At 36.8% G+C, this 26118-nt stretch overlaps 1 protein-coding gene across 1 annotated transcript in view; it reads right to left on the minus strand.

The window, feature by feature from the left end:
• LOC134841087 (ryanodine receptor 2-like) overlaps positions 1–26118 on the minus strand; it is a 168306-nt gene that overhangs the window by 129934 nt on the left and 12254 nt on the right. Inside the window, exons 14-34 of the mRNA XM_063856871.1 lie at positions 22339–22572; positions 21928–22047; positions 21170–21305; positions 20406–20718; positions 20047–20121; positions 16138–16294; positions 15806–15943; positions 15145–15293; positions 13750–13874; positions 13059–13123; positions 12352–12556; positions 11859–12076; positions 11324–11466; positions 10686–10921; positions 7374–7569; positions 6830–7109; positions 6509–6636; positions 6051–6218; positions 5612–5771; positions 1013–1181; positions 497–687 (exon numbers count right to left, since the gene is read on the minus strand). Of these exons, the coding sequence (XP_063712941.1) occupies positions 497–687; positions 1013–1181; positions 5612–5771; positions 6051–6218; positions 6509–6636; positions 6830–7109; positions 7374–7569; positions 10686–10921; positions 11324–11466; positions 11859–12076; positions 12352–12556; positions 13059–13123; positions 13750–13874; positions 15145–15293; positions 15806–15943; positions 16138–16294; positions 20047–20121; positions 20406–20718; positions 21170–21305; positions 21928–22047; positions 22339–22572 (3606 nt within the window). The remainder of the gene's footprint in view (positions 1–496; positions 688–1012; positions 1182–5611; positions 5772–6050; positions 6219–6508; positions 6637–6829; positions 7110–7373; positions 7570–10685; positions 10922–11323; positions 11467–11858; positions 12077–12351; positions 12557–13058; positions 13124–13749; positions 13875–15144; positions 15294–15805; positions 15944–16137; positions 16295–20046; positions 20122–20405; positions 20719–21169; positions 21306–21927; positions 22048–22338; positions 22573–26118) is intronic.

Below are 26118 nucleotides of genomic sequence, written 5' to 3' on the forward strand. Positions count from 1 at the left end.
ACCGGTAGAAGGTCCATTGCATTGGATTTAATAAGTTAACTAATTTTTTGTTCTCCGCTTAATGAGACACCTGAAAACCGGCCGTGCTGGCTAAATGGTGTTCTCCCAAACTATTCCAATTTGTAATTGTAAATTTTTGTAAATAACTCTGTAACTAGATATCGTTTGGAAACAATTTATTAATATTATTATGTTCTTAAATTGGGGCAACGTTAGTAAATGGGTATAGCCAAAACTTGATGAATTAAGCAAAAAAAGTGTCGCAAATGACATGACGTTTTCAATAAAAAACAAAATGGTTTGTTTAAAAAATCAAATGGATCAATTGAAGAGCTGATCTTTCTCTTGTATCTACTAAGTAGATTCAAATGTGTACACAAATTAGATTAGACCAAATGGTTCTATTTAGAGTTTTGCTTCAATAGCTGAGAACTATTTTTGGTCAACTTTTTGAGAACATAAACTGATGATCGCCTCAGAGTTCTTCAATACAAACTTTGAAGCCGTTGAAGAGAAAGGCGGTTGAGTCACACGCAGGTAGTTTGGAGGCAGACACTCCCTTCTGAGCCCAGCCAATGAGCATGAAGCCTTGAGTTAGTGGCTCGAACTCGTAGTACAGTTTACCCGAAGTCACGCTTCTCGTGTAGTCAGCTCGGTACACTCGGTAGTCGGGAACCACCGAAGGCTCTTGAAATAAAAGGCATCATCAGAACTTAGTTGTAGCTTTTGTGACAGCAGATTGCTCATTACGACTCGCCGAACAACAGCGCTAACTATCCGGGTTAAACATATTTTTTGGACGTTTTATTTGGTAATATTTTCATAAAAAGCTCCAAGTGATGTTTTTCTATGAATAAAGTAATAACTTAAAAATTTCATGTAGTTTTGATTTTATAAAGAAATTTTGTCGTAGAAAAACGGATCTTTAGAAACCACGTGACACTTTTTTAGGTCTTCTCGCCAATGTAATGTTGTCGTGTTTCGTCAAACTTTTATTTGCACGAAAACTCACTGCGACTGAGCATATTGTCGGATACATCTACAATCGGTGCCTCGATCCTATATCCCAGAACGACAATCAACTTGATAGCTTCCACAGCCGAGTTTCGAACTCCTTTCCTGGCTACCGGGTCCAGGTTCTTGTACTCTGTCAGCAAGGGAGTCCGCTTCATACTTGCACTCTAAACAGATTAAATTATCAGTCTATTCGATAAATATGTTTTCACAACCATAATCAACTGAAAAAGGCATGGTAGCTCCCCTTCCAACTAGATAATTAGCTGTAGGAAACTCACTCACCGTTGGAAATGGAAACAAAAATCAAAACCTAAAATTTTTTTTAGTTTTACCTGTTCATTAACCCTGCGTCAACTTGAAAACGAACTTCTGAAAGTTGATTCAATCGTCAATTGCGCAAACCAGGGACTGCGCAAACCAGGGATTGCTTAATTGATCCAAAAAAGGAAACAAGAAACTGGTTTTCAAGTTGACGCAGTTCGTTTTCAAGTTGACGCAGGGTTAATGAACAAGCTCTGGAAAGAAACCCTGTAAAGAATAGTCTCAAACCAGTTTCTTGTTTCCTTTTTTGGATCAATTAAGCAATCTCTCCCACCCCGTAATGACTATTTAAGCTATCCTCCCAAGCATAAACGTTATAGTGGTATAACCAGGGGCGGATCTAGGATTTTCTCGAGGGGGGCGGATTGTCAAAAAGTTTTTTGAAAATTTTGTCGATTTTTTTAAAGTCTACCAATTTGATTTTCCGAGCTGTCCCAAAGTACTAAGAAGTCCCTGGTTTGCACAAATTTTGTGCTCCGCAGACAAAAATTTGAAAAAAAACAAGCAAAGCGTTTTTAGGTACTTTTTTGAAACTTTTGACCAAAAAATTGCGTTTTTAGGCGCACGCGCCCCCCCCCCCTCAAAATTAGTATATATTGGCGCCAAAGGCGCCATTAGAAAAACTTTGAGATCCGTCAGCCAAAAATAGATATACCCCCCTCACGCCCCCCCCCCCCCCCCTAAATCCGCCCCAGGGTATAACGCTACAAAAGACTTACACAAATTCAAGCAGATGGTTGATGTGTTCATAGCACGCAATCAATTGACCTAGTGAAAAGTATTCTATATGTGACGAGAAAAATTGTTCGTAAAAAAAATCTTTTCAGCAAATTTTTGTTTGGGCGACTATTGCTGTCATACCTCAACTTATGATCTTCTAATTCTGGAATCTGAATGGATCGATAAGCTGATACTATAATCCGCAGCGAGGTAAAATAACTGATTTTAACCAACGTTTATTTTGGTCTGACCGTTCGTTTGGCCACCGTTCTAGAGAAGATCTCTCAAGTTCAACCAACCGGCCAAATGTATAGTTATAACATAAATCATAAGCTACGCGTAGCATAAATAACATATGTATAACTAGATTTGTCGATCGATGCCGGATGACATTCCCCCTGGACAAAGTTTTTGAAAATGTCTATGATTATAGTTTGAGTCTTATGGTCCCCGTGGGACCTTTCAAGTTTTTTGAGTTCTTGAGTCTCCGTAGGACTTTGAGTTTTCTTCTTCAATTTTTTCCGTCTTTTGGTATTTCGTCCTCTAGTTTGTTGTGTTCCTCGTCTTCTTGCATTATCTGTGGTTCGATGTTCTTGACGAACAGAATGTCGTTGTTGTTCTCTATATTTTCGTCTTCCGTTGGGGAGACGTCAGGTCCACCACGTCTGCTTGTTTGACACTGTGTTTTGGGTTGATGGCCTCAATAAATTTGACACATGTTTGATACTGTGGATCTTCTCCGTGAAGCCCATCTCTTGGATTAATGACTTCAGACTTGGATACTCGGATTTTGGCTTATCTGGCGGCGAATCTATTTCAAATTGAAACGCTTTTTGTTCCTCGTTGTTTTCGTTATTCTTTTCGTTTACAGTGTTTATTGGCACGGCATTTCCGAATGCATTGGTGAGCGCCGACTGGCGGTTTCTTGCCGATTTTCTTTGTGGTGCTACTGCTGTTGGTGGTGTGCGTTTCTGGTTCTGTCTTTTTGGAGATAGAGCTACATCTTCTGAGGATGTTGTGGACCGGTTATCATCTGAGTGGCTCGATGCTGTCTTCTCTGGCCCGGTGTTCGCTGTCGTTTTCTCGGATATTTCGTCTGTCCGTAAGCTCATTCCTCTTGTTTTTTGGAATTTCTGTGCTGGGCGTCTCCCTGTTCTTTTGCCCGTTAATTTTACCTTCCTCTTTGTTGGGTTGTTTGTCTGTGTTGCCAGTTTTCGTTTCTTCGTTAGTTTCACCGGTAGGCCCGTGTTCTCGTCCTCCTTGAACAATGGGTGTTTTGGCGCGTTGGAATTCTCTATGTCTAAAAAACGTAGGCATGGTCCAGATATCCGTGCGTATTTATACGCGACATAGTCACCAAGTCGGGATGGTCTACATGGCCCGTAAATTAGAGGATTAGGTACAAATGCAAAAACTTTTCCGTCAATCGTTTTATATTTTTGTTCAAATGTTTTTGGATTTTTGACTATCGTTGCTATTCTAATTGTTTTCTCGCCACCTGCTCTATGCGTTTTTTCGTCTGTGTGTCTATTGTTCTCTGTACCCCTTTATATCTTATTTTAAGCGTATCCTTGGCTAGTTCTATAACTTTAGGACTTGCACCTGTTTCCTGTTGCGTTGTAGAGTTTGACTTTTGTAGTTTCTTTGGCATTTGTGGGCTCGTTTTTCCTTTTTCCTTGATTGAGACTTCGTCCTCTGACCATCTTTGTAAATCATGCATGATCTCTGCGGACAATGGCGGCTTGGTGGGGTTCTTTCTATCCAAACATGCATGTTTTACGTTTTCCCAGCTTAAGTTATTGGGTGAACTGCTTGCTGCTACATTCGACAGAGGGGTGTTCGGTTTTCGGCCCATGTGTGCCTCGAACGGTGAAAATTTTGTGACGCCGTGTGGTGTGATTCTTAATGTTTTTATATTTTCTGCTACGTCGGAGGCTAGACGGTACGGTGTGTTTGTTTTATCTATCCTCATCATCGCCAGCCTGCGTTTAAGTGTTTTTATCATCCTTTCAACTACCCCTATTGCCCTATGGTCGTCTACCGGTGCAAAAAATAATTTTATGTTATTATTGTTGCAAAAAAATGAAATTCCTTTGCTCTTAATGTTTTTGCCTGATCACATCTTAGTCTTCGCGGAACCCCATTGTTAGAAATATACCTCTGCATAAATTTAATGGCGACGTCTGCTGTTGTGTTAGCAACAACTTTTGCGGCAGGAAATTTTGACCATTTATCTATCGCAATCAAAATGTATGCATCCCTATTTAATTCATCTGATCTTCTTGTCTGTCCTATAAGTAGTTTACGTGCGTAGACCGTCAAACTTTTGCGAAATGACCCCTCTTGGCACATTTTGAGCAGATCTTATCTTTGACGGCCAAGACTGTAAATGGTTTTGACCATACTGACTTCCGCATTTATAACACTGTTTTTGAGTGTTTATGTTAGTATTTCTTTTTTGTCCTCTTGTGTTCTGTGTTCCGCGTGGGAAAGGTCGCCCAGGAGCGCCTCGACCTATTTGTGTGTTTGGGTTGTTGGAGTAGTTATCCTCCGAATAGATTTGTTTAAATTGTACGACTATGTTCAGTTCCGTTTTCTTGACGTATTGCGTATTCGTACGCATCTTGCGCGCTCTTTGTCTGTGCTAATAGTTCTTCTGCGATCTTTTCATATGCGCTGTGAACATGTCTCTGATCCGTTCGTCTTCTCGGTTGCGCAGTCTGCTCGTGAAGCTAATTCGACTAAACCCGCGAGGAATTGTTCTAAACTTTCTGTTTTCCTTTGTTTCCCACAGATGAAATTGTATCTCTCGAAGGCTATTATCCTAGTTGTCACGAAAATATCCTCAAGTGTTGTCATCAGTTCTTGTGTGGTGACGTTATGTAGTTCCAAATTAGGTCTTTTCTGTTGTATTTGTCTTTGTCCTTCCGCTCCTAAACATAAGAACAGGTAGCTGCGCACTATCGCGTCGGCTTCGTCCATATGAATGAGTTGCATAGTACTCCTTTCTCCCGAGCTTTTTTGACGTGATTCTCCCAACCAACTAGTTTCTCTTGGTTTCTAACCTCACTGTTTTTTTGTACCTCTGTTTCTCCCGTTAATTCGACTTCTATATTGGCTCTGGCAGTTCGACTAACGGTGGTCTGGCTCTCAGCAAATTTCGCATGCCGGATGACAATTGCCTCGAGGAAAACAATTTACCACGGTAAGTATTCTAATTTGGTATCGGTATTCCGAAAAATGTTCTCTGCAGCACCTTAATAATTTGCCCAATAGCAATTTTTCCTTTCAGACAAAACTTCGGCTTTGAATGCATCAGTTTGAGTCACTATTTTCACTCTGAACGTATTTTTGTGCTTTGTTAATGTGAACTTTGAAGAACCTAGCTCATGATTTCATAACATTCAAACGACTTACAAGTGGTTATAAACATTCCTTTTTTCAAATCGGCTAGCAGACGTTTTGTCTAGATATTTTTTTTCCTGCGTAGTCTCCTAAGCTGCTCACGAAAAAATTATAGCCCCTTCCCAAATTATTAGCATAAAAATCTTACATCCTGAGCGCCGTGAGTCCAACTCCTGGCAATTTTTGCCTCAGCCCAGATATTGTGGGTGTTTTCGGCCAATAGTTCCACCAATTTGCTCATCACAGGACCCAACTGCACGATAGAAATGTCGAAGGGAGCAGGCTTGTATCCATTTGACAGAACGTAGCTGAAGACGAAAGATTGAATTAGAAGACCTTTTCAGAATACGCATACACAAGGCGGACGTTTCAGTTATTGTTTTTTTTCTGAGCCTACCAAACACAGTTCTGAAAAGTTATCTCCTCTTTTGGGAGTACCATAACTTGATGTGAGGATGGATTACATAATGAGAATAAGCCCATTTTTTTGTCAAACGATGTAGCGCAAAATAATCTGAGCTGATGCAAAGAAAAAATCTGGAAACAATCAAATCGATTCAATTCTTTTGATTAGAAAATAGTCTCACTTATTAGGCAGGTTGATCCGCTTGGGAAGAGGTCGGCTCTTTGCGTCCAGTGGTTTGATCGTGTATCCCAGTGCCAACACAGTCCTGATAATCTCGTCTGCTGTCATGATCTCAACGTACTGCTGGTCCTCGTTCAGCCTCCCAAACGGCTTCAGACAGTCGTGGTATCTAACAACAATTTTAATTCATAATCATAAAGCAAAGAACCAAAAACGAGCAGTTACCGTTTTGAAAACAGCAAAGTTAAAATTTATGAAAGAAAATTGACCAGGCCTCGTGAACAATGAAAAACTTGATGTGGCAGGTCACGTTTCATTTTATTCATCATTACAAGATATCTGGATAACCTGATTGCTTATCCATTTCAAACTAATGATTGTTATGTTAGAACCATTCTGCTTAGCTACAACAATGTCCACTGTCTTAAAGGGGTAACTTGCGTGGCAAACGGGGTTTACCTGCGATGTTCGTCTATGCCCTGTTCGCCATAGATCCAACCTCCCTCGATCTTGGATATGGACCACTGTTCATGGAACCACTCGGCCATCATCTTGCGCAACTGGAGCGACGACTGCGCCAGATTCACCTGTAACAAAACAGCCATGATGCCGTACAATTAAAACACCGCCCGTTTCACCATGTTTTAAGCAGGTTAAGTTGAAACGTAGAGAATAATCGCACATGGTAAAAATGGATACCTCTGATTGAGATAGGATAAAAGTGATAGCTAGGATTCGAAGATATAATCAGAGAACAATGACGGCGATTGATTGTCTTACCTTTTGCAAGTCCACTGGTTGTGGATGGAAGGCGGTGACGGTTGGCAGCAGACAGGGTCCATGTAACACCACCGAGTGCTGATTGGGGGGCTCACTGCTGTCCTGGGTACTCATCTCAACACAGTGACCCATCAGTGGGTGTGACTTGGACTCACTCTTGTCTGAGGTCACGACCGATACTGTGGGGTCAGGAGAGGTCACTAGTTCACACACTGGTGCATAGCCTTCAGGTGGTTTGAAGGCAAATGATCCATGCTTGCCTCCCAACACAAATCGGATTCTAAACAAAACACAAACTTATTTTAATAAATGACAAAGTCTATTACAATGTTTTCTTTTATGCTTCAAAATTAAATAATGTGTAAATGAATGATTTTTTTTTCTATGTCTAGCACAAACTCGGTAACAAAATTGCATATAATCAAATTTTGAACTAAGCAGTCATGTATACAAGAAGGTCGAATGCAAGAAAAATGGTTAAAAGTGGACTACAAGAATCGTCTGTTTGATGAGTCAAAATCCTAAAAAAAAAAAAAAATCTCACTGTATGAGGCTGGACATGCTGGCTACCGGATGGAAGAGTCCGGCGTCGAACACGGGAAAGGTCTCCACCACCCCCAGCACGGGGATCCCGTTGAGCGTGAAAGAGATTCGGGGCACTGTGAAGTCCACACAGCAGCCGATGACGTCATCATACTGGAACAGTCCCCGAGTACCCTGCACTGGGTATGCACACCCGTCTAAATATATAAAAAAAACTAGCATAAAACGCACCTCCGGTACTCATGATAAACCGCATATATTGGAAAAAAGATCTGCATTCTTTGAGTGTGCTTTTACATTACCCAATTACAGGGTTCGTAATTACAAATTTCACAAAAATTTTATTCAAGTGTTTTATACAAATTTTGAAGAACCATAAAATTTTGTGAAGTTTTATAGAATTTCTTCGAAAAATTTATAATGAACTAAGAAACGTCACATCTGGTAAGCTAAAAGCAATTGAGCAGTCACATTTGGACGCAAGACTTACAACTCCTGAGAGTACTCTTACAGTACCCAGCTACAACGTTGGGAAATTCAAATTTTGAGAAACTTTACCTTAAGTTTTCTGAAAAGAGTTATTTGTTTTGAAAACCAGAAAAAATTTCACATCTCGAAAACTACCAAGATTTGAGCAGTCTTATTAGATGGCAATAATCGCAATCTTTGAAAGAACTCTGACAGCACACAACTACAGGGTTGGGAATTTCACTTTAAGAACTATTTTAAATTTGAGTTTTCTGAAAATTACCAAAAAAAATCACAAAAATCATCGTATCTCTTAAACTAAAAAGATTTGAGCATTCTTATTTAGAGGCCAAATTTGCAACTCCTGAGAAAACTCTGACAGCCCCCAACTACAGGTTAGGAAATTCAAACTTTAAAAAAAAAAATTAATTCAATTTTCACAAATTAAAAAAAATCACAAAAAAGTCATACCCGGAAAGCTGCAAAGTTTTGAGCAGTCATAATTGGAGGCGAAATTCACAACTCCTGAGAGTACCCTGAGAGAGCCTCACTACAGAGATGGTAATTTCAAGTTTTATAAAAATATTTATACCCAAGTTCTCTGAAAAATTTTGAGAAAGTCCTAAAAACCGTCATATCTCGAAAACTACAAGGTTTTGAGCAGACAATTGCAGAGGCAAGATTTGCAACCCCATGAGAGTACCCTCACAGATTCCAATAACAGGATTCAGATTTTTGGAATTTTTCAACATCTAATTTTTTTTGAAAATTTCGGAGAAAATCATAAAAAACGTCATATCTCGAAAACTACAAGGATTTGGTAATTCATATATGGAGGCTAGAATTGCAAAACCTGGGAAAACTCTGACAACATCCAAGTTTTGGGTTGCTAATTAGAAACTTGATGAAATAAAAACTGAATTTAAACGGGAAAATCGAAAAAAACCTGAACCATTGCAATATACGATATAGCTTAAACATGAAAAAAATTCTTTTGTTAGAGATGCAAAAAATACGTTGAAAAAGCTGAAACATGGCGAGATTGTGAAGCCCGCATTTAAATATATAATAGATATGACAGAAGAAAAATAAAAAAAATTAGGAGACGGGTAGACAGACATATTCAAATTAATTTAAAAAAAGCAGGTATACAGACAGACAGACAGACTTAATTTGGCCTCAAAAAAAATTACTGAAAGATTAACGACCTTGCCGAAAACCAAATGAAAAATTTTCTTAAGCATTGCAATATATGATATAGCTTAAACATGAAAAAATTCTTTCGTTAAACAAGCAAAGTTATTATGCTTAAACATGGGAGATAGCTGTCACTAGCATTTAAATATTATATAGATTATTGAAAATTGTTTTTGGCCCAAAAGTGTCTTTCGAAGTATCTTTCAAAAAGCTATCCAAAAAGTTGCTTCTAAGGTCTGATTGAAGCTACTTTTTAAATGTTTTTGCTGATGATGTCACTTTGGAACGATTTAATCCGTAATGTAAAAAAATAACTGGTGATTTTCTTAATTTTGAGCCCGGGACAGCAATAAATTTTCCGATGGTACAGAAGATATTTTATCACAAACAGGTTGTTCAAAACTCGAAAATATCAGAATATAAAATCACCCCAAGCGTAATTATTCCGTACTTTTTTCGAAAGACGAAACAAAAATTTTTCTCGACGTGAAAACGTTCAAAACTTTCTAGTGTAGTGCGAATAACGACTGACGAAGCTTCAAAATGATAGATCACCCAACCCATTCCGATGATTTTTTGTGGTACCTAATTTTGCGCAAAAAAAACTGAAATATACGCGGAAACAAAACTTCCTCCCTTCTTTCAATAGTTGGAATAAAATAAACTGATATCATTCAGATTCTAAGATTAAATTGCAAAAAAACACGATTTGGTGTAGAGGCTAAGTGTATCACGACGAACTAGTTATAATTGTTCCGACTTTCGATACGGGGGGGGGTTTCTTTTTTTTCTTCAGACAACTTTCGACTTTTTAACTAGCCACTTTTGACAAAATTTTTTTGTATCATTCAAAAGGTTTTGTTGTGCTAAGGTTAAATTTGAAAAGATATTTCACCTGCGATCATTTTTTGCAAAGTTATGGGGGTCTAAAGGTTGCCGTTTTGGCCATTTTTAGGACAATTAACGCGCGATATATTTCGCGCTATTAATGCGTAAGCGGAGATTTAATCCGTCTTAGAAATCGTTCCAAATTGGTTGAAAGAAACTTATTTGCCATAATTGACTTGTTACAAGGAGCGAAAACTATTGTTTTGTATTTTATATGGCATGTGGGGGGGGGTGATTTTCAGAGAAAAAATTTCAAATTTTAGAAAAAAAAATTCATTTTTTATTACATTTTTTGTTAATGATATCTATGTTATTACTGCTCCATAAACCTTAAAAGGCAGTCGGAACATTCAGGGCTTGGCCCTGATACAAGCAGTTTTGTTTAATTTGCAATAATATTTTTAAGCAACGTGGTATTTGAAAAGGAGTCCTTATATTTTCATCAGCAGCAACTTGGGTTTCAATGCGGGGATCTCATCATGCTTTAACTCCCTTTAGGCTGACCGATGAACGGATTCGGCCGCACACTGCATCAGAGAAATTAAAAATAAATAAAATTTTAACACAATTCAACGGATCATCCCTTTTATAGTGTCTTGTAAAGGTTTGAAAAATCAATTATATCGACATACGAAAGTGTGCCGAACTTATTATTTTTTTAATTTATCAATTTTTGCAGGAAGAGTCTCCGGGCTTAGGTTCTTCCTGAATGAGAGTTTAATTACATAGTGACTTGAACAGCTTAGTAATTTTTGTTCACCTGTCCAAAGATTTTTTCCGTCGAAGCCCCAGGAGAACATGTCGTCTCCCACTCCATTTCCGCCCCACCCTGCGGAGCCCCTGTTGCTGTATGGCGTGAACCCAGGAGTGGACGCCACGCCTACTCTGAGGTGTGTGTGGGGGTATCTCAGGATGTTTTCGACGTGTACCTCAAAGTACCATTTGTAGTACATGGCAGATCCTTCCGCCATTCCGATGAATGCATTTGGCCGTACACTGCATCAGAGAAATTAAAAATAAATTACAAAATTTTAACTTAAGAGTCGCTGTTGGCACCCAAAAAACCCAATGTTTTTGGCGGATGGAGTTTTTTATTATCTACATTTTGAGCTCAGAAATTCGCAATTTGATTTTTTTCTGTTTTTAACTAACTTTTCCTTGGAACTCTTTTTGCCCTGGACTTCAAATAGATATCCGTCTCAAAGTGTAAACGGATTATCTACCTTGTACTATCTAATTGCAATTTTTTTGCAATTTTGCAACTTTTTGTGTTGGGCCATTTTGTTTTTTTTATTAGAACAAAAAAATTGTGAAAAATATTTCGCAGCCATGAAACAATACTTTTTGAAGCACGATAACCTTCTGTGAGTTAGCTTAAGAGGTAAAGTGTGTGCTAACTTGACGATCTGTTCTGTGATTTTGGTATGGAAGGTAAGGTTGCTCTGTTTCCTGCTGGCAGTGAAGTGTTGCAGGAACGAGTTCTGATTGGCCCTGACTGCCTCGTTCTGACTCACACACAGAGTCCGCATCACCTCCAGAACCTGCAGCAGACCGTCTCATTGGAAATATGAACTATCTTTGGAATCCATCATCTTTGACATTTGAGCTGACAAGAAATTTTGACTAATCTGTAAATCTAATCTGATATGTCAATTATTTTTATCATTTCATTTCTTGGATAAATACAATTTAGCAAAACAATCTTTCAGAATAGCAAAATATGAATTTGATAAATTATCCATTCAATAAACTTATTCAAATTATTCAAAAGTTATTCAAACCATTCAAATTATCCGTTTTCTAGATAAATGACCTTGCTGTGCATATTTCTGCAGAAGCGTAATGAGTATTTTTTGCATTCAAAAAAAATTTACTTTTTCACTCGTACAACAAATTAGTAAACAAATTATAAAGAAAAAAAAACGAGTTTGACCTTGTGGTCTTTTCCAAACTTGTCGATCATGTTGAGCAGAATCTTAATGTGTGTCTCTGTGAAGATGTTGACAGCTTCTGGACTGCTCTGGAGCAGACAGTAGAGCACATCCAGTGCATCCTGCTTCTGAGCGAAGTGCAGTCGGCTCATCAGCCAATCCAGACTAGCTGGCTCCGAAAACTTGCTGCAGTTCACTCGGTTGCCTCGGATCAGAGAGGCTAAAAAAGTATGCCATTAAAAAATATCTTAATTTTTTTTGGAAACTTGGTTTTTTAATGCTCGATTCAATAAACGCTATCAAAATAAATCACTTCATTTTAGCATAACTGGCTATAAAACAATTTTCCAAGGGGCGAAATTGAAAAGACTGATTGCATTACCGGGAGTTCAGGAAGATAGCTAATCTTGGCTGGCAGATGGGAGACAGATTTGGCAGTGTAGGTTTTTATTAGACTCTTGATTTTTTGAAAGAGAATTGGTTCGCATAACTTACCCAAAAGCTCAAATAGTAGACTGGAGATCTCATCGAACTGTTCCAATTCTTCGCTGCCTATCTGAGCCGGCTGAGCCGACCCCCCAATCTCGTCCCCTGGAGAGTTTCCGCCCCCTGGTCCTGCCCCCAGTCCCACTGCGGCCGAGAAATGTTCCTTGTACTCCTTCAGACAGTCGACCATCTCTCGAATCACCAGAATGAATCCCTACACAAATAATCATAGTAAAAACGATTTCATTCAAGAGTTTACAGAAGTAGCACAAATTATTTGAATAGTAATTGCAGTTAATTAATAATAAAGATTGCAGCTAAATTGATCATAATAATGAGTTTTCAAGAAACAGTCTGTACAAAAAGAAAGGTTATACAAAAGATTTTACATTTGTATAATCAAACATTTTCTTGAAAGTGTTGAAAAGCTGTGAGGGAAAGAATTTTTAATATGTTGCGGGACGTTTGCCTGATTTCAATATATCGAGAATTCTTTTGTACGAAGAAAAAGGGTTTTCAAAAAAATCCTAATAACTATTCCCCGTCCTTGAAAATTGTTGCCGGGTACACTTTTCACAAAGGCTTAACCGTTGAATTAGTTCTTCAGAGACCTTCATTAAAATCTCCTTCATGAAGTATTCCTCCATTTACATGTACCATATGGCGATAAATTTTTTTTAAAATAGCAAAAACATTTCATTCGATGTATTTGTTACCTCTGATTGGAACAGATCCTGCCGTAGCTTCAAGTTCTTCGCGCTCGTGTGTTTTTCCTCATGATCTGAAACTCAAAAGTTTCCCAAAATTTGCCCATCAATTTATCAATTTTTAATGATCAGAGCCCAATGATCTCGCAGTGTACAATATTCTAATGATTTTTATTGCGACACAAATTCAGGATAATAGTATACCCCAAAATTCAGCCGGGATAATTTGAAATTAAACTACCTGAAGATTGGCAACCAAAAATATAGATAAAAGTTTGATTATGGAATCAAATTAGAGAAATGAACAAAAAATTTCGATGAAATTTTGCTTTTTTCGCATTCATAAAAAATTAGCTATGGTAAAGAGTCGGAGGGAATTAATCAATTCTAGGGCAACTAGTTTTTCTTCTTATTCTTGAACTCCAAAATGAAACTGTTGCTTAAATGCACACATAAATGTAATGGGATCTACTTAACAATCCCCACCCCTTTCAAGAAAGGGGGGAGATTGTTAAGAAGATCAAAATGGTCGACTTTTCGACCAATCAGAATGCAGCTAAATTAGAATTCTCAATAGAAAGCTCAGTGCTAATTTATTGTATTGATTTATAGGGGTGGAGATTCTTAAGTAGGTACCATAGGGGGGGGGGATTGCTAAGTGGATCCATATAATGTGTTCCAAAAATGGGCAATGACTAACCGGCTTCTTCGTCTGGTGGGGCGAAATACGCGATGAGGTCTTCGATGAGAGTGATGACTACGTCCACCGAACAGATGCTCCAGATCTCGGCGTCAGAATCTACAGGCGTTAGAGACTTCAGGGCACTAAACAACACGAAGACATGACTGCACAGATTTCGTCAACACAGAAATAATAGTTGGAGATTTCTATTTATTTGATTGAAATCGCATTCGTTATACAAAATACAATTTGAATACACCTCCAGAAATAAATCTAAAATTGAAAATGTTCTGATTAGTGTCCCACAAGAATGATCTTTAAATCTCTTTAAAAAGCAGATCACCAAGATTTCTTGGACAAACTATTTTTTAGTTAGCAAGCAAAAATAACGCTAAACAATGAAAACCTGAAGCAAAGATTTTGGTTTAAAATCAATTGTCGAATTACCTTCTGATATAAAAATTGATAGCAAAAGTTTAGATAACCTGTAAGCTTTAAAATATGTTTGACGAATTTTAGATGAGAAACTAAATTTGAAAACTCGATTACTTATTCAGGGAAAAAACAAGTAAGAACGGTGGGTTATTCCATAGACTTATGAAACTTTTGTTCAGCCAACTCTACAACTTGGAGTCCTCGTAAAGATATCGATTGATACAACCGAACTGGAAGACAATATAAAGTCTATGTGAATATTAATTCTGTGAAACGTGATAAGGATTGAAAACCAATCAGAAGCATTACAAAAAGGATTACTAAAAAAATGCGACAGAAATTGTCAATCAAAAGAAGTATAGCAAAAGCTGTTCCTGAAAAAAAAATTAGCATCGAAACACTTTATTATTGTTAAAATTCTCCCCTCAATAGTTTACAATTTTGCTCCCAAATTAAAAAAATTGGTAGCAATCTTTAAAAACTAAGAACTAATTAGTTTCAACCGGTAATTTTTAGCTTTTATTTTTTCTGGGCAATCTGGGTTTTTTCCCAAGTTTCTCATTATTTCTTATTTTGTCTAATTTATTTCTAATGTAATGGAAACACCCGAAAACATTTTAGTATGATTTTTATATCGATGAATTTTTCAGAAAGCAATTAGAAAACATAGTTTCAATAACCTGTCCAAACTTGGTTACACAGGGCAAATTTATACGATTACCCACACTTTATAAAAAAAATTACTACCATAATTAGGCATATGTAAGCCCTCTTATTATCAGCTATTTAGTTTGGTAATACTGAATCAAATTTAAGCTTGATCTAATTTGGGTAGCCATAATTTAATGTTATCTACACACAATTGCGTGTCGATGCGTGTCAATTGCATGAGTTGCAGAAGACTTCGATTTTTGTTTTTAGTCACACTAGCTGTGTTGTTTTTTGTGCACTTATTGCAATCTATTGGACCATTCTTACACAATGAAGCGGTTGAAGAACTTGAGGGCCTTCATAATGAATCTGGAGGCCATGCCCTCCTGGTACTGACTCACTCGGACTACGAAGGCGTCGTCTGTGTGCCCATCCGGCAGCAGCACCACCCGTTTGCCACTCATCTTCCCTGGCACCTAAAATTAACACCCATACTCATATAAATAGCCATAAAACTCAAGGGAATTTGTGCAATTAATACGCAGTTGCCAAAAATTACTCGGAACACGTCGGAGAATTTTTCATTTCCAAAAAAATGTCTTGAAATCTAGCTTATCATCTTAGTAATTAATTTTTTTTCTACAATTTTTTAAAGCAAAATTTTCCCCAAGTTTTAGCAGATTTTCTCCGTGCAAAAATGTTGACAAAGTAATGGTTCTCTTGCCAGTAGTCATAGTTCCGCCCGATGAGGTTCATCGCAAATTTCTATCGTCATTAAATGGACGAAGATTGCAGACAACATTACAAGAAAAGTCATATCAAACATAATAATATTAAATTGTTACAAGTAAATTATTGCTTCTTCTTAGTATAATATCTACAATTCACTTGCTCCAGCGATGAAAAAAGTTCACCAGGATGTTGTGAAGGTGGGGGGGGGGGCAATTTGAGTATTGCTGACATGGTCTTTGAAATGTCAAACCATTACCTTGCTGTCGATGACCGAATATGAGAGCCATGATTGTGAGTTGACGTGTTTGATGAAGATTGGGTGCTCGTTGTACTTGATACATGGCTGACCCTGATTCGGTTCCTGCGTCAGATCCCAATTTACTTCCTCGTCCTCCTGAAGAACAAAACACGGGTTATTTCGACGCAAATTCGGGGAAGAGGGGGGTTGAGGCTTTTATTTACTTTAGAAGGATGAGGGACCTTTTAAAGGCATCTTGTCGTGAATGTATCCATAATGTTGTCTGAAGTTACACACCTTGACTTTTGAATTTTGATCTTTGATCTATTACCTTTGACCTCTAGTCTGACCTTGGTGCTGTAGAGAGCGAATAGAGTGGAAGAGCAGGATGCATTTGTGGCTTCGCAGAGAGCGAGAGAGTTGTTCTCCCTCACGTGCAAGTACCTGCCAGACACCACGTGGCGAACTCTGATTGGCTGTCCCCACTGCAGACAAGTCGCATTCCACCTGCAACAAACCAAAATTTGACTTGACTTGGTAAGTTTCCGTGACCTCTACAAGCTTGACAACTCTTTTGCAGGAGTCACTGATTCTAATCTTATGAATCAGTTATTAGAGTTGGTTCTCCTCCGTCCTCTATTCCTCCTTACTTTTAACTCTGGTAAACAACTGTGCTTGTAAACATCTGTGACGGTCGATAAGCAAATTCGTGTACTAACATTAGTTCTAGATTCAATTAATAGATCAACTTTTTGCACAACTAAGAGTGCAAGATACTCAGAGTGCAAGTTCCTGAGATAATTTATTCGACATTCAAGAACTTGGTCCTCACCAAACTCTTACATTTAGTCAAAACCCATGAAAATTCACCTACGAAAAGTATGCGGCTCAGATTACAACGACATTAATTCTATAATAGTTTTTTTCAAACAAATTCTGGAAAATTCAATTCTGATATTCAGCATTTGAATAATGAAAAAACTATGAAAAAATAAGAATCAAAAGAACATCCATTTGCGATTTTCAGAATTTGGTGGTAATCGATAAATCATAAATCTCGAAAAATACTGATAGTCCTTATTCAGGACAAAAATGATCCCAAAAATTTTAGTTGTGTACATGCATTTATGAGAGTTTAGTTTGCAATTTTTGGATGTTCTCATTCTTTTAATTCTATAAGAAAGTACTAAACTTTTCTTTTCTTTCAAAAACACGTAAATTAGAAGGACGAATATAATTCAGTAACAAGACTGCTCGTATAGCAGGGCAAAGTCCTGAATGTTCCGACTGTCCCTTAAGTCATATCGAACAATTTTTGGGAAAAGAAAATACTGAAAACCTACACGCTTTGAACATTATCAAAGTGTAAAATTTTGAGTCGTCCGAACTTATTACAACCAATAAACTAGCCTCCATCAACTTTGGAACGATTTTGTTGTCCGGGACAATTCGCAACGCATAAATAATTCGCGTTACGCTCTCAGCATTATGAATAAACTCTTCAAAGCGCGCATAATTTAGTCCAGAACATGACTTGGCAATTTTTAAACCCCCAGAACTTTGAAAAAAATAATCGGAGGTGAAATATCTTTTTACAATTGAACTCGCGAAGTCGATAACTTCAATGGGGTATAAAAAATATTTATTGAAAATTATTATTTCGATCGGTGAAAAGGACTGAATAAAAAAAAATACAGCGAGCATTAGTATTCCACTTTCCCGGAAAGTCGGAAAAATTATGTTGCAGCAACATTTGCTATCCGATTTCTTGATTTCATGTTTCAAGATTTTTGTTCAAATCTAAATAACAATGCAACAAGCGATTGATAAATTGCTGATCGATGATGCAAAACTTAAACTACAGCAAAAAAACGTACTGTAAGTCAACAAGACTGCCCGTATTAGGGCGAGGCCCTGAATGTTCCAACTGCCTTTTAAAGTTTAAGGAGCAGTAATAACATCAAAAATTTAAATGTAATAAAATATGAGATTTTTTGTAAAAACATTCCCCCACACGTCATATTAAGTACTAAATGATACACCTTGCTCCTATTAACATATCAATTGTGGCATACAAGCTTCCTTGAACCAATTTGAAACGATTTCTAAGACTGATTAATTCTCCGCTAACGCGTTAGTAGTGCGAAATATATCGCGCGTTAATTGTCCCAAATTGGCTAAAATGGCAATCTTTAAACCTCCATAATTTTTTGAAAAATGATCACAGGCGAGAAATTTTTTCAAATTTAAGCTCGAGAGAACAATTGTTTCCATCAAAAATTGCAAGATAAAAAGACGAAACTTGTTTGAAGAAAAAAAACACACCCCGAGCACAAATATTCCGTTACTTTTGTTACGAAAGTCGAAACAAAAACCATACAACTAGCAAGCATTCTTTATGCCATTCTCTTCAAAAGAACCGGTCGTAAACACAAACACAAACCACAATGACAAATGAAAAAAATTCAAAAATTATTGCTTTATTTGTTTGGAGCTTGCTTGAGTGATAATCCGCATTTGCTTAAATTAGACCAGATCAAAAAATCAGTAGTTCCATTCGCATTTTCATACCAGTAGTTCAATACATCATAGCATGCCCACTGGAACTATCCACTTCAAACATCTGTATTGATCGTTCTTTCGAGAAAATCTGCGCAATAATTGAAGCAGAGGATAATTGCATATTGGAATAGATGTCAATTTTCAAGCTCCTCAACATTAAGCTTTAAAAAAATGCTCATAATAAACTTGCGCTTTTCAAAGAATGGATGGCGCTTGAAAGTGATCATGCTGTGGTGAAACGATACATTTTACTTGCTTGTTCAAATAAATTGAACTAATTGTGCTGCAAAAAACATCAAATTTAAGGATGCGTTAACACTTTTAGACGAAACTTTTTTTGGATATTTCTTCAAAAAAAAAATTTCATTTCTGGTTATTTCTTATTTTTGGATGCCTAAAAATTAAAAAAAGCTTGGAAGAAAAACAAAAAATATATAAATTCTTACTAAACAAAAATGTTTACTATTATAAGTACACAGAAAATGCAGAGCAGGAAAACTGGCTTATTTCGAAACATTTTAATTTTCATGGCAAATAATACAAAAAAATTTACTCGATTTTCAATGAGTTTACTCGAATCAAATCGAAATTAAGCAATTATCTAAATGTGGACAATTTTGTAATTCTTTCTGCGCTGAGGCAATTTTAGGCCATCGAAGTTCTTGCATAGCTTTTCAATATGAGCACGTCAAAAAATTAAAAATTATGATGGCATTCAATAAATTAACAAAAAAAAATCAAAGAAAGTAAAGCCATTCTGAAAATTTTCCAGATTATGTTTGGCGAGGATTTTGTTTTCAATAGTTCGTAATTAAGTGAGAAACCTATGTGAAACCTAGTATATGTGATCTTTTGACCTATGGCACAGCTACTGATCCTAAATCAGATCCTAAAAATTAAAATTGACTGGGTTGATAACTTTGCTTAAAATTTTCCATGGAAAGGGGCCGAATCAGCTCAGTTTTTAGTACGATTGGTCCGTCTCCTTTTTATCGCGGAAAAATGGGCTCAATCATTCCTTTTCATGACAAATCAATGACCAAAAGTTGCGCTCATTGAGCTTTTTTGTACAAAAACAATTTTTGTTCTCGAGGGACTCGAACAGATTCCTTGAATACCCAAGAACCACCTCTGTTCTACCCATCTATAGCGTTACTGTTTGTTTTGATCCATTTAAACTAAAATTTGGAAACTGAAACATTTAGCTCATTTTGCTAAAAATTGTGCTCAATCAGCTCCTTTTACTAAGAACTGAGCTCATTCAGCCCTTTTTGATAAATTGAGCAGATTCAGTCTCGATCTGGAAAAACAAATACCAAAAAAATTGGTCCCATCTTTCGGGAAATTGGGCTCGTTCAGCTCCTTTTGCTGAATATTGAGCTCACTAAGCTCGTTATTTGAAAAAAAAGACTCATTCAGCATCCTCCATGGAAAAAAAAGAGATCAAAAATGGGACATATTTTGACCACGGAGTAAGCAAATCACTAAAGAGCAAATCAGAGTAGCCTGTTTATCAGCTGTTCAAGCTCAAATCAGCCCTTGATATCTGCACAAAAAAAATATGAAAAATCTTATATAAAAAAATCAAATCAATGCTAACAAACTGAGTCAGACTATTTTGAAACTTTTTTCAATGATCTTGAGGACGCTCAAGGTGAACATTTTACTTTTAAAATTATTATGATTAGTTTACTCACTTGGATCTGACAAACTCAATCCTCCACAGGGATCTTCCCTCCCATCTGCCATCGTCAAATTCATACGTCAGGGGTCTGGAACAGCATATAATTATTGGAAGTTTTGTTCAATCAAAGAGACAATTGAGTTGAGATGCTGGTAATTTTTTGTGACTTTTTCGCATACCGGACACCCCAAAAAGTGTAACCCAGTGTAATTTATTCTTAAGTCAATCATTTCTGGTGGTGCTATAGTGGGTGGAGTTGTAATGAGTGATATGGGTGAGTCAAAGCAAACAACTTAATATGACCAGAGTCTATTTTTGTGGAAAACAATCGGCACAAAATATTTTTGCATCTGTGGATGCAAGGAGACTAACGAGGAGTTGGCAGTGTTGCTTCTCTGTTTGATCCCGACTACGGACAGACACTCGTCGAATCCCTTCTGCAGTCGGATAGTGTCTCCCCCTTTGATGAATCCCATTGTAGTCCCTTCCACATCCCCTCTCTTCACTATCCCCATGGCCCAGCAGGAGGGCTGGAAGGAAGCCAGTGGACAGAAGATGGAGATTGCCGCGTGCATGTACCGCTCGGAAGATACGCTGATGAGGATGACCTCGTCTCCGATCTTCACCTTGTCCCCCTCTGACCTCTGTTTGTTGGAGGGTTCTATGATCCACCACGCGCGCTCAACTAAAAAACATTAAAAAAAACAACTTATTAGTACAATGCAAGAGACTTTTCTAGCCTTTCGCAAGGAGTAGACAAGCTATTGCTGAACTTTCTTTTATCGTGACTAGTCACACATTTTGGTTCCTTTCATAGGTCTCCGAGGACCTACGAAGTCATTTTGCAGAGTCATTCCTCAGTTGAGTCATTCCTCGGATTGAGTTATCATTTAGACATATGAGACGAAACTGAAATTTATGAGCTTATGAAGCAAAAATTTTACTTAGATCCTTGAAATACTGTAGTATATACACAAAATCTATCAGTATTAATTATTATCAATCTAACAGAAAAATTTGCGAACAAGAATGACTCAAAGAACGTTGTTTTTTGTGCAAGAATGACTCTCAAAAGTCTTGTCCATTTTCTAACCCTATCACAAAATACATTAAATGAACTGTATTAAGGTTCTCACTCGTGTTTTCGACCAGTCCGATCTCGAATGCCAACTTGTCGGAGGAGGGCGACGAAGCCATGCATGCCAAGTACTTCTCGCTCTGCACATGTTTGAAGCACACCGCGTGCCCATAAAGCAAAGTTTTGTACCCGCTCTGTATAACAAAGATCCTTTAAATCAATGATTATCATTAAGCAACTTTTTTAAATAGTATTTTTTCATAGATTTTTATAAAATTTTTTGGGCTAACGCGTTTCGTTGACAGTCCTTATAGTATCTAGTAAGAAAAATTAGAAGGAAAAATTTTGCAGTAGAGTGATTGTAAGAAACCTGTGCTCTTTTAAACCATGAAAACTAATTTGAACTGAAGGCCCTGTCAGACTTGACAATTAATTGTCTGATTAATCGGTATAGTATTCGGCCAAACGATTAAAGTTGCACTATAACTAAGCGAATCTGCGAAACACGATTAACTCGCAAGAAAAAACACTGCAAAAAACTAGTAATATTCTAGCGTTTTGTGCCGACGCTGAATTCTGGTATCCCTGCCAAAGCTCGATGTTACAATATGTGAATATCGAGTTCCAACTCGGAAAAACCGTGAATACGAAGAATTAGTGTGTGTGATACAGCCTTAAATTTGAATTTGTCGAGTATTTTTGCCGGAAGCAGAAAAATAGAAGAACAGTTGCGTAATGGTATATAAAAAAGTTAGCCATCTTCATGATTGAAATGGAAATATCAATCAAAATCTTCATGATTGAAATAGTACTGACCCCAGTGGTGTTGGCGAGTGTCTTTGCAGAAGAGTCCATTATTAGCTGTTCCTGAAGAGACTTCTTGGACAGTGCATTCTCACACAGGAAAGTACTCGAAACAATATCGCCCGGAACATCCTGAAAAAACCGCAGAGTTGATCGATTTTTGGGCAGAAATATGAATGAAATTTCATTCGATAAGAAAAAAAGCAAGCATAAACAATTGGTTTTCTGAAAACTATGAAAAATCTAGAACTAAACACGGTATAAAACAAGCAGTGAGATTTCATATTTAAACTCTTACACCCGCATTTCTCAATAAAGTTGTTTTAAGTGTCAAAAATTTTAAATTCTAATGTTAACATCTAGAACAAATTTTTTCGCTCCAAAATAAAAAGCACAAAAAAACACAAATAACTTTGTACTAACATGGTTGGACAGGTTTTCAAGGTGACTGAGATTAGTTCCAAATCCATCGGCTGCCAAACTGACCCGGATTAACTCCAGCACCGGCTCACCCAAAAGACCCCCGTGCATGGCCCCGCTGGCCACAGACAGTCTACCCCCATGCTTACCCACCCCTCCCCCTCCTAGAGCAGCCGCTGCCGCGCTCACACCTGCTAGGGGGACTTTCACTTGGGCAATCAGGGTGAGATGATCGCCCTGTAAAATGAAACAAACCCACGTTTTTCTCAAATCGGTCTCTGTTTATAACTAGGAACTTAATCTACATTCAAACTATTGAATTGAAAGTTACTAAATTATTATTTTAGAAGCGCATAAGTTAGAAAAATTTTCGTGCTAAATGTCTGATGGTGATTGATATGTCTAAATTTACTCATGACAATACTTGGACTGAACTTCGAGTGATCTATTTCACTCGGCTTTGCAACAAAAAAAAACAATGTTTTAATTGGCACCCTTGTGAAATATAATTGAAAACTTACCGTTCTGAGATATTGAATGTCGTCTAGAATTTGCTCCATTTGTAGCCCACAAAATTAATTACATGAACTCATTTTTTTCAAGATGATATTTCAATGTTTTTCTATAAAAAAAGCAACATGCAATTGATTTGAATGATCTAACGCTGGATTTTTCCAGGCATTCAAAGTTACAAGAAAATAGCATGCATTAGTGCAACATATTGAAAAAGGGAAAACCGCCAAGGACAGTTAAAATGGAAAGGAGATTTGGGAACACTGAATTTGTTCACTCCTTTACCCTCGAAATATTACCCACAGTAAAACGTTTCAAGCTCAGAGCGCTGATTTTATTCAGCGACCCAATGCATATTAGGTAGTTGAGGTTTTGGGCAAAACGCACTTATTCTGGATTTAACACTGCAATGGTACAAATATAGTCTTAACGCTATGCCAAAAAACATGACAAATTGCGCTTACAATAAACATTTTTGTCAAACCGCAAATCCAATTCATACCTTTCGGTATTAAATTTGAACTGTCTTTTCATGTAGACACGAAAAAGTAAATGGCAATATTTCAATAAACAGAATAATTTTAAGCGCCGATTTAGTAAAAGTTTCAATTGAACTTAGAACTGACTATTTTTTTACTATGACCTATTGGCTTGTGAGTTTGCTCAGAGTTTTTGTAAAAATGCCGTGCAAAAAACGGTTTTGTTTTTTGGAGGGAAGGGGTATGGGAGATTAATGATAGTATTTTTGTGTGTGAGGGGTTTAAAACTGTAATATTTTCGAAATTTAAGGAAGTTTTGTAGGCTCACACCATTCGAAACTCGATATGTCAACCGCGAAAGTTATTAACTCATAGATCGGGCGATAGTGATAGGAACCTTATCCTCATACACGCTACTTAGCTTCTGCTGAAATAAATGTCTGCCAATTTAATACTGAATTCCTGCCCTTTATTCCTGCCAGTTTTGAAAGCGTAGGAATCCTAAATGTTATAGAACTTTCGAGGAAACTTTAGTTCCGTTCTTGCTGTTAAGTAAAGTTCTGTTTCTAATCCACAGAAATCTCATTGCAATGGTTTCTGGTTTTAAGAACTTCCAGACTGGTACCAGAATTTATTTATGACCATGCTATCTGTAAACGTTACGCAAAGCTTCCATTTAAGTTATAATTGCGACTTTCGAAGAAAAGACGGAAAACTTGTTCTCATTTTGCTTTTTTCTCCAGACAAATATGGTTTTTTTTAGCTCAGCATCTTTGATGAAAAACTTTTACATTTGGAACAATTTTGATGCCTTGTGCTTAAAAAAACCTGTGATCACTTTGATAAAAATATGGGTTTCAAAAATGCAATTTAGGTCAATTAGAAAAATCAGTGCAAGCTAAAATTTAGTTAGCGACGTAGAAATGACAAAATTTTCGAAATATTTGAAAAAATTGTAAAAACTTTGATTTTTTTAAAATCTTCCAACGCACGGTATTTTATATAAATTTTAAACATTAAGCATTTATATACACAATCATAAGAAAAATTGCCGCTCATGAGTTAATTATCCAAAATCGGACGAAGAAATAAAATATCTTCTGAAATTTGAGCTCAAACCATCAATTGCTTTCAGATGATAAAAAAACTATTGCCAAAAATGGCTAGTTGAAAAACGTAATTTTGACTGGAGTAACGAAAACACCACGAGCACAAATAATCTATTATTTGTTTCGGAATTCAGAACAACAGTGATAATTCGTCAAAAATTAGCTTAAAAACATTAAATTGAAGTCGCAACAACCAAATATTAGCTCTGATTCAATTGTTTTTAAATGGAAACATATTTGCTCGTATCAGAGCGACGCCTTGAAAGTTCCGACTGACTTGTGAGGTCTAAGGAGCTGTAACCACTTGAAAAAAATTAGATGTAATAAAAATAAATTAAAACTTATTTTGTAATCTGAGGTTTTTTTGTGAAAATTATCACCCCACACGTCATATCAAATACGAAGTGATAAATTTTGATCCTAATAACAAATCAGTTATGGCAAATAAGCCTCGTTTAACCAATTTGGAAAACTCTCTAAGACGGATTTAAATTTTTTTACGCGTTATAAGCCTGAAATATATCGCGCATTACTTGTCCCAAATTGGCCACAGTGGCAATCTTTAAACATTCTTAACTTCACGAAAAAGATTCACAGTTGAAAAATCTTTTTAAAATGAAACTCAGGACAATAATGCTATTTGAATGATAAAAAAGATCGGTCAAAACAATCGGGTTAAAAAGTCGAATTTTATCTGAAGAAAAAACAACACGCGCACAAACTTTCTGTTGCTGTCGTTACGAAAGTCGGAATAATAATGAAATTATGAAGAATCATTTTAAAAAATTGCTCCTCTTTGGATCAAACTTGAAAAGATAACAGCAAAAATGTGAAAGTAGAGATGATCAATAAACTATTTACTGACTTTTTCTGCTACTCGCAGAGCAAAAGTACGGTTTCCAGTGACAAAAGAAAAAGTTTGATTCCTCAATCGAGTGTGAACTCAGGCTAAAACAAATTTTAAAAAAAAACTTACAAAATTTCGTTAAAAAAACCTGAGTAAAAGGAAAAATCACATTTACGTTTGCTCAATCTATGAGTTTTTTTGTATATGCTGTCAAACTTAACTTCAGTTTTTGATCTTATATGTTACAATTTTTGATCTTTTACACTACTTTTATGGACTACTACTTTTTTGTAATTGCTATCAATTTGGCTTCATTTCTTGATCCTATACACTACTTAATGATAGTATTTCTGTGTGTACGGGGCCTTAAACTGTAATTTTTTCCGAAGCTTACGGAAGTTTTTCGGGCTCACACCACTCGACATGTCAACCGCGGAAGTCTTTAAGTCATAGATCGGACGATAGTGATACGATCCCTATTCTCATACACGCTACTTAGCTTCTGCTGGAATAAAGGCCGGCCAATTTAAAACTGAACTCCTGTCCCTTATTCTTGCCAGTTTTGAAAGCGTAGGAATCCCAAATGTTTCGAAAATACCGAAGAAACTTTTGTTCATTTCTTGCTATTAAGTAAAAGGCTCTTTCAAATCCACTGAAATTTTATTGCAAAAGTATCTGGCTTAAGAACTTCCAGACTGATACCAGAGTTTATTTGTGAGCATGCCAACTGTAAAGGTTACGCAAAAATTCCATCTAAGTTATAATTCCGACTTTCGGAAAAAAGACGGAAAATTTAATCTCATTTTGCATTTCTACTCGAGACAAATTTGGTTTG

This window comes from Symsagittifera roscoffensis, chromosome 1 (genome assembly GCF_963678635.1).
Source record: "Symsagittifera roscoffensis chromosome 1, txSymRosc1.1, whole genome shotgun sequence".
In the NCBI taxonomy this organism is placed as follows: domain Eukaryota; kingdom Metazoa; phylum Xenacoelomorpha; order Acoela; family Convolutidae; genus Symsagittifera; species Symsagittifera roscoffensis.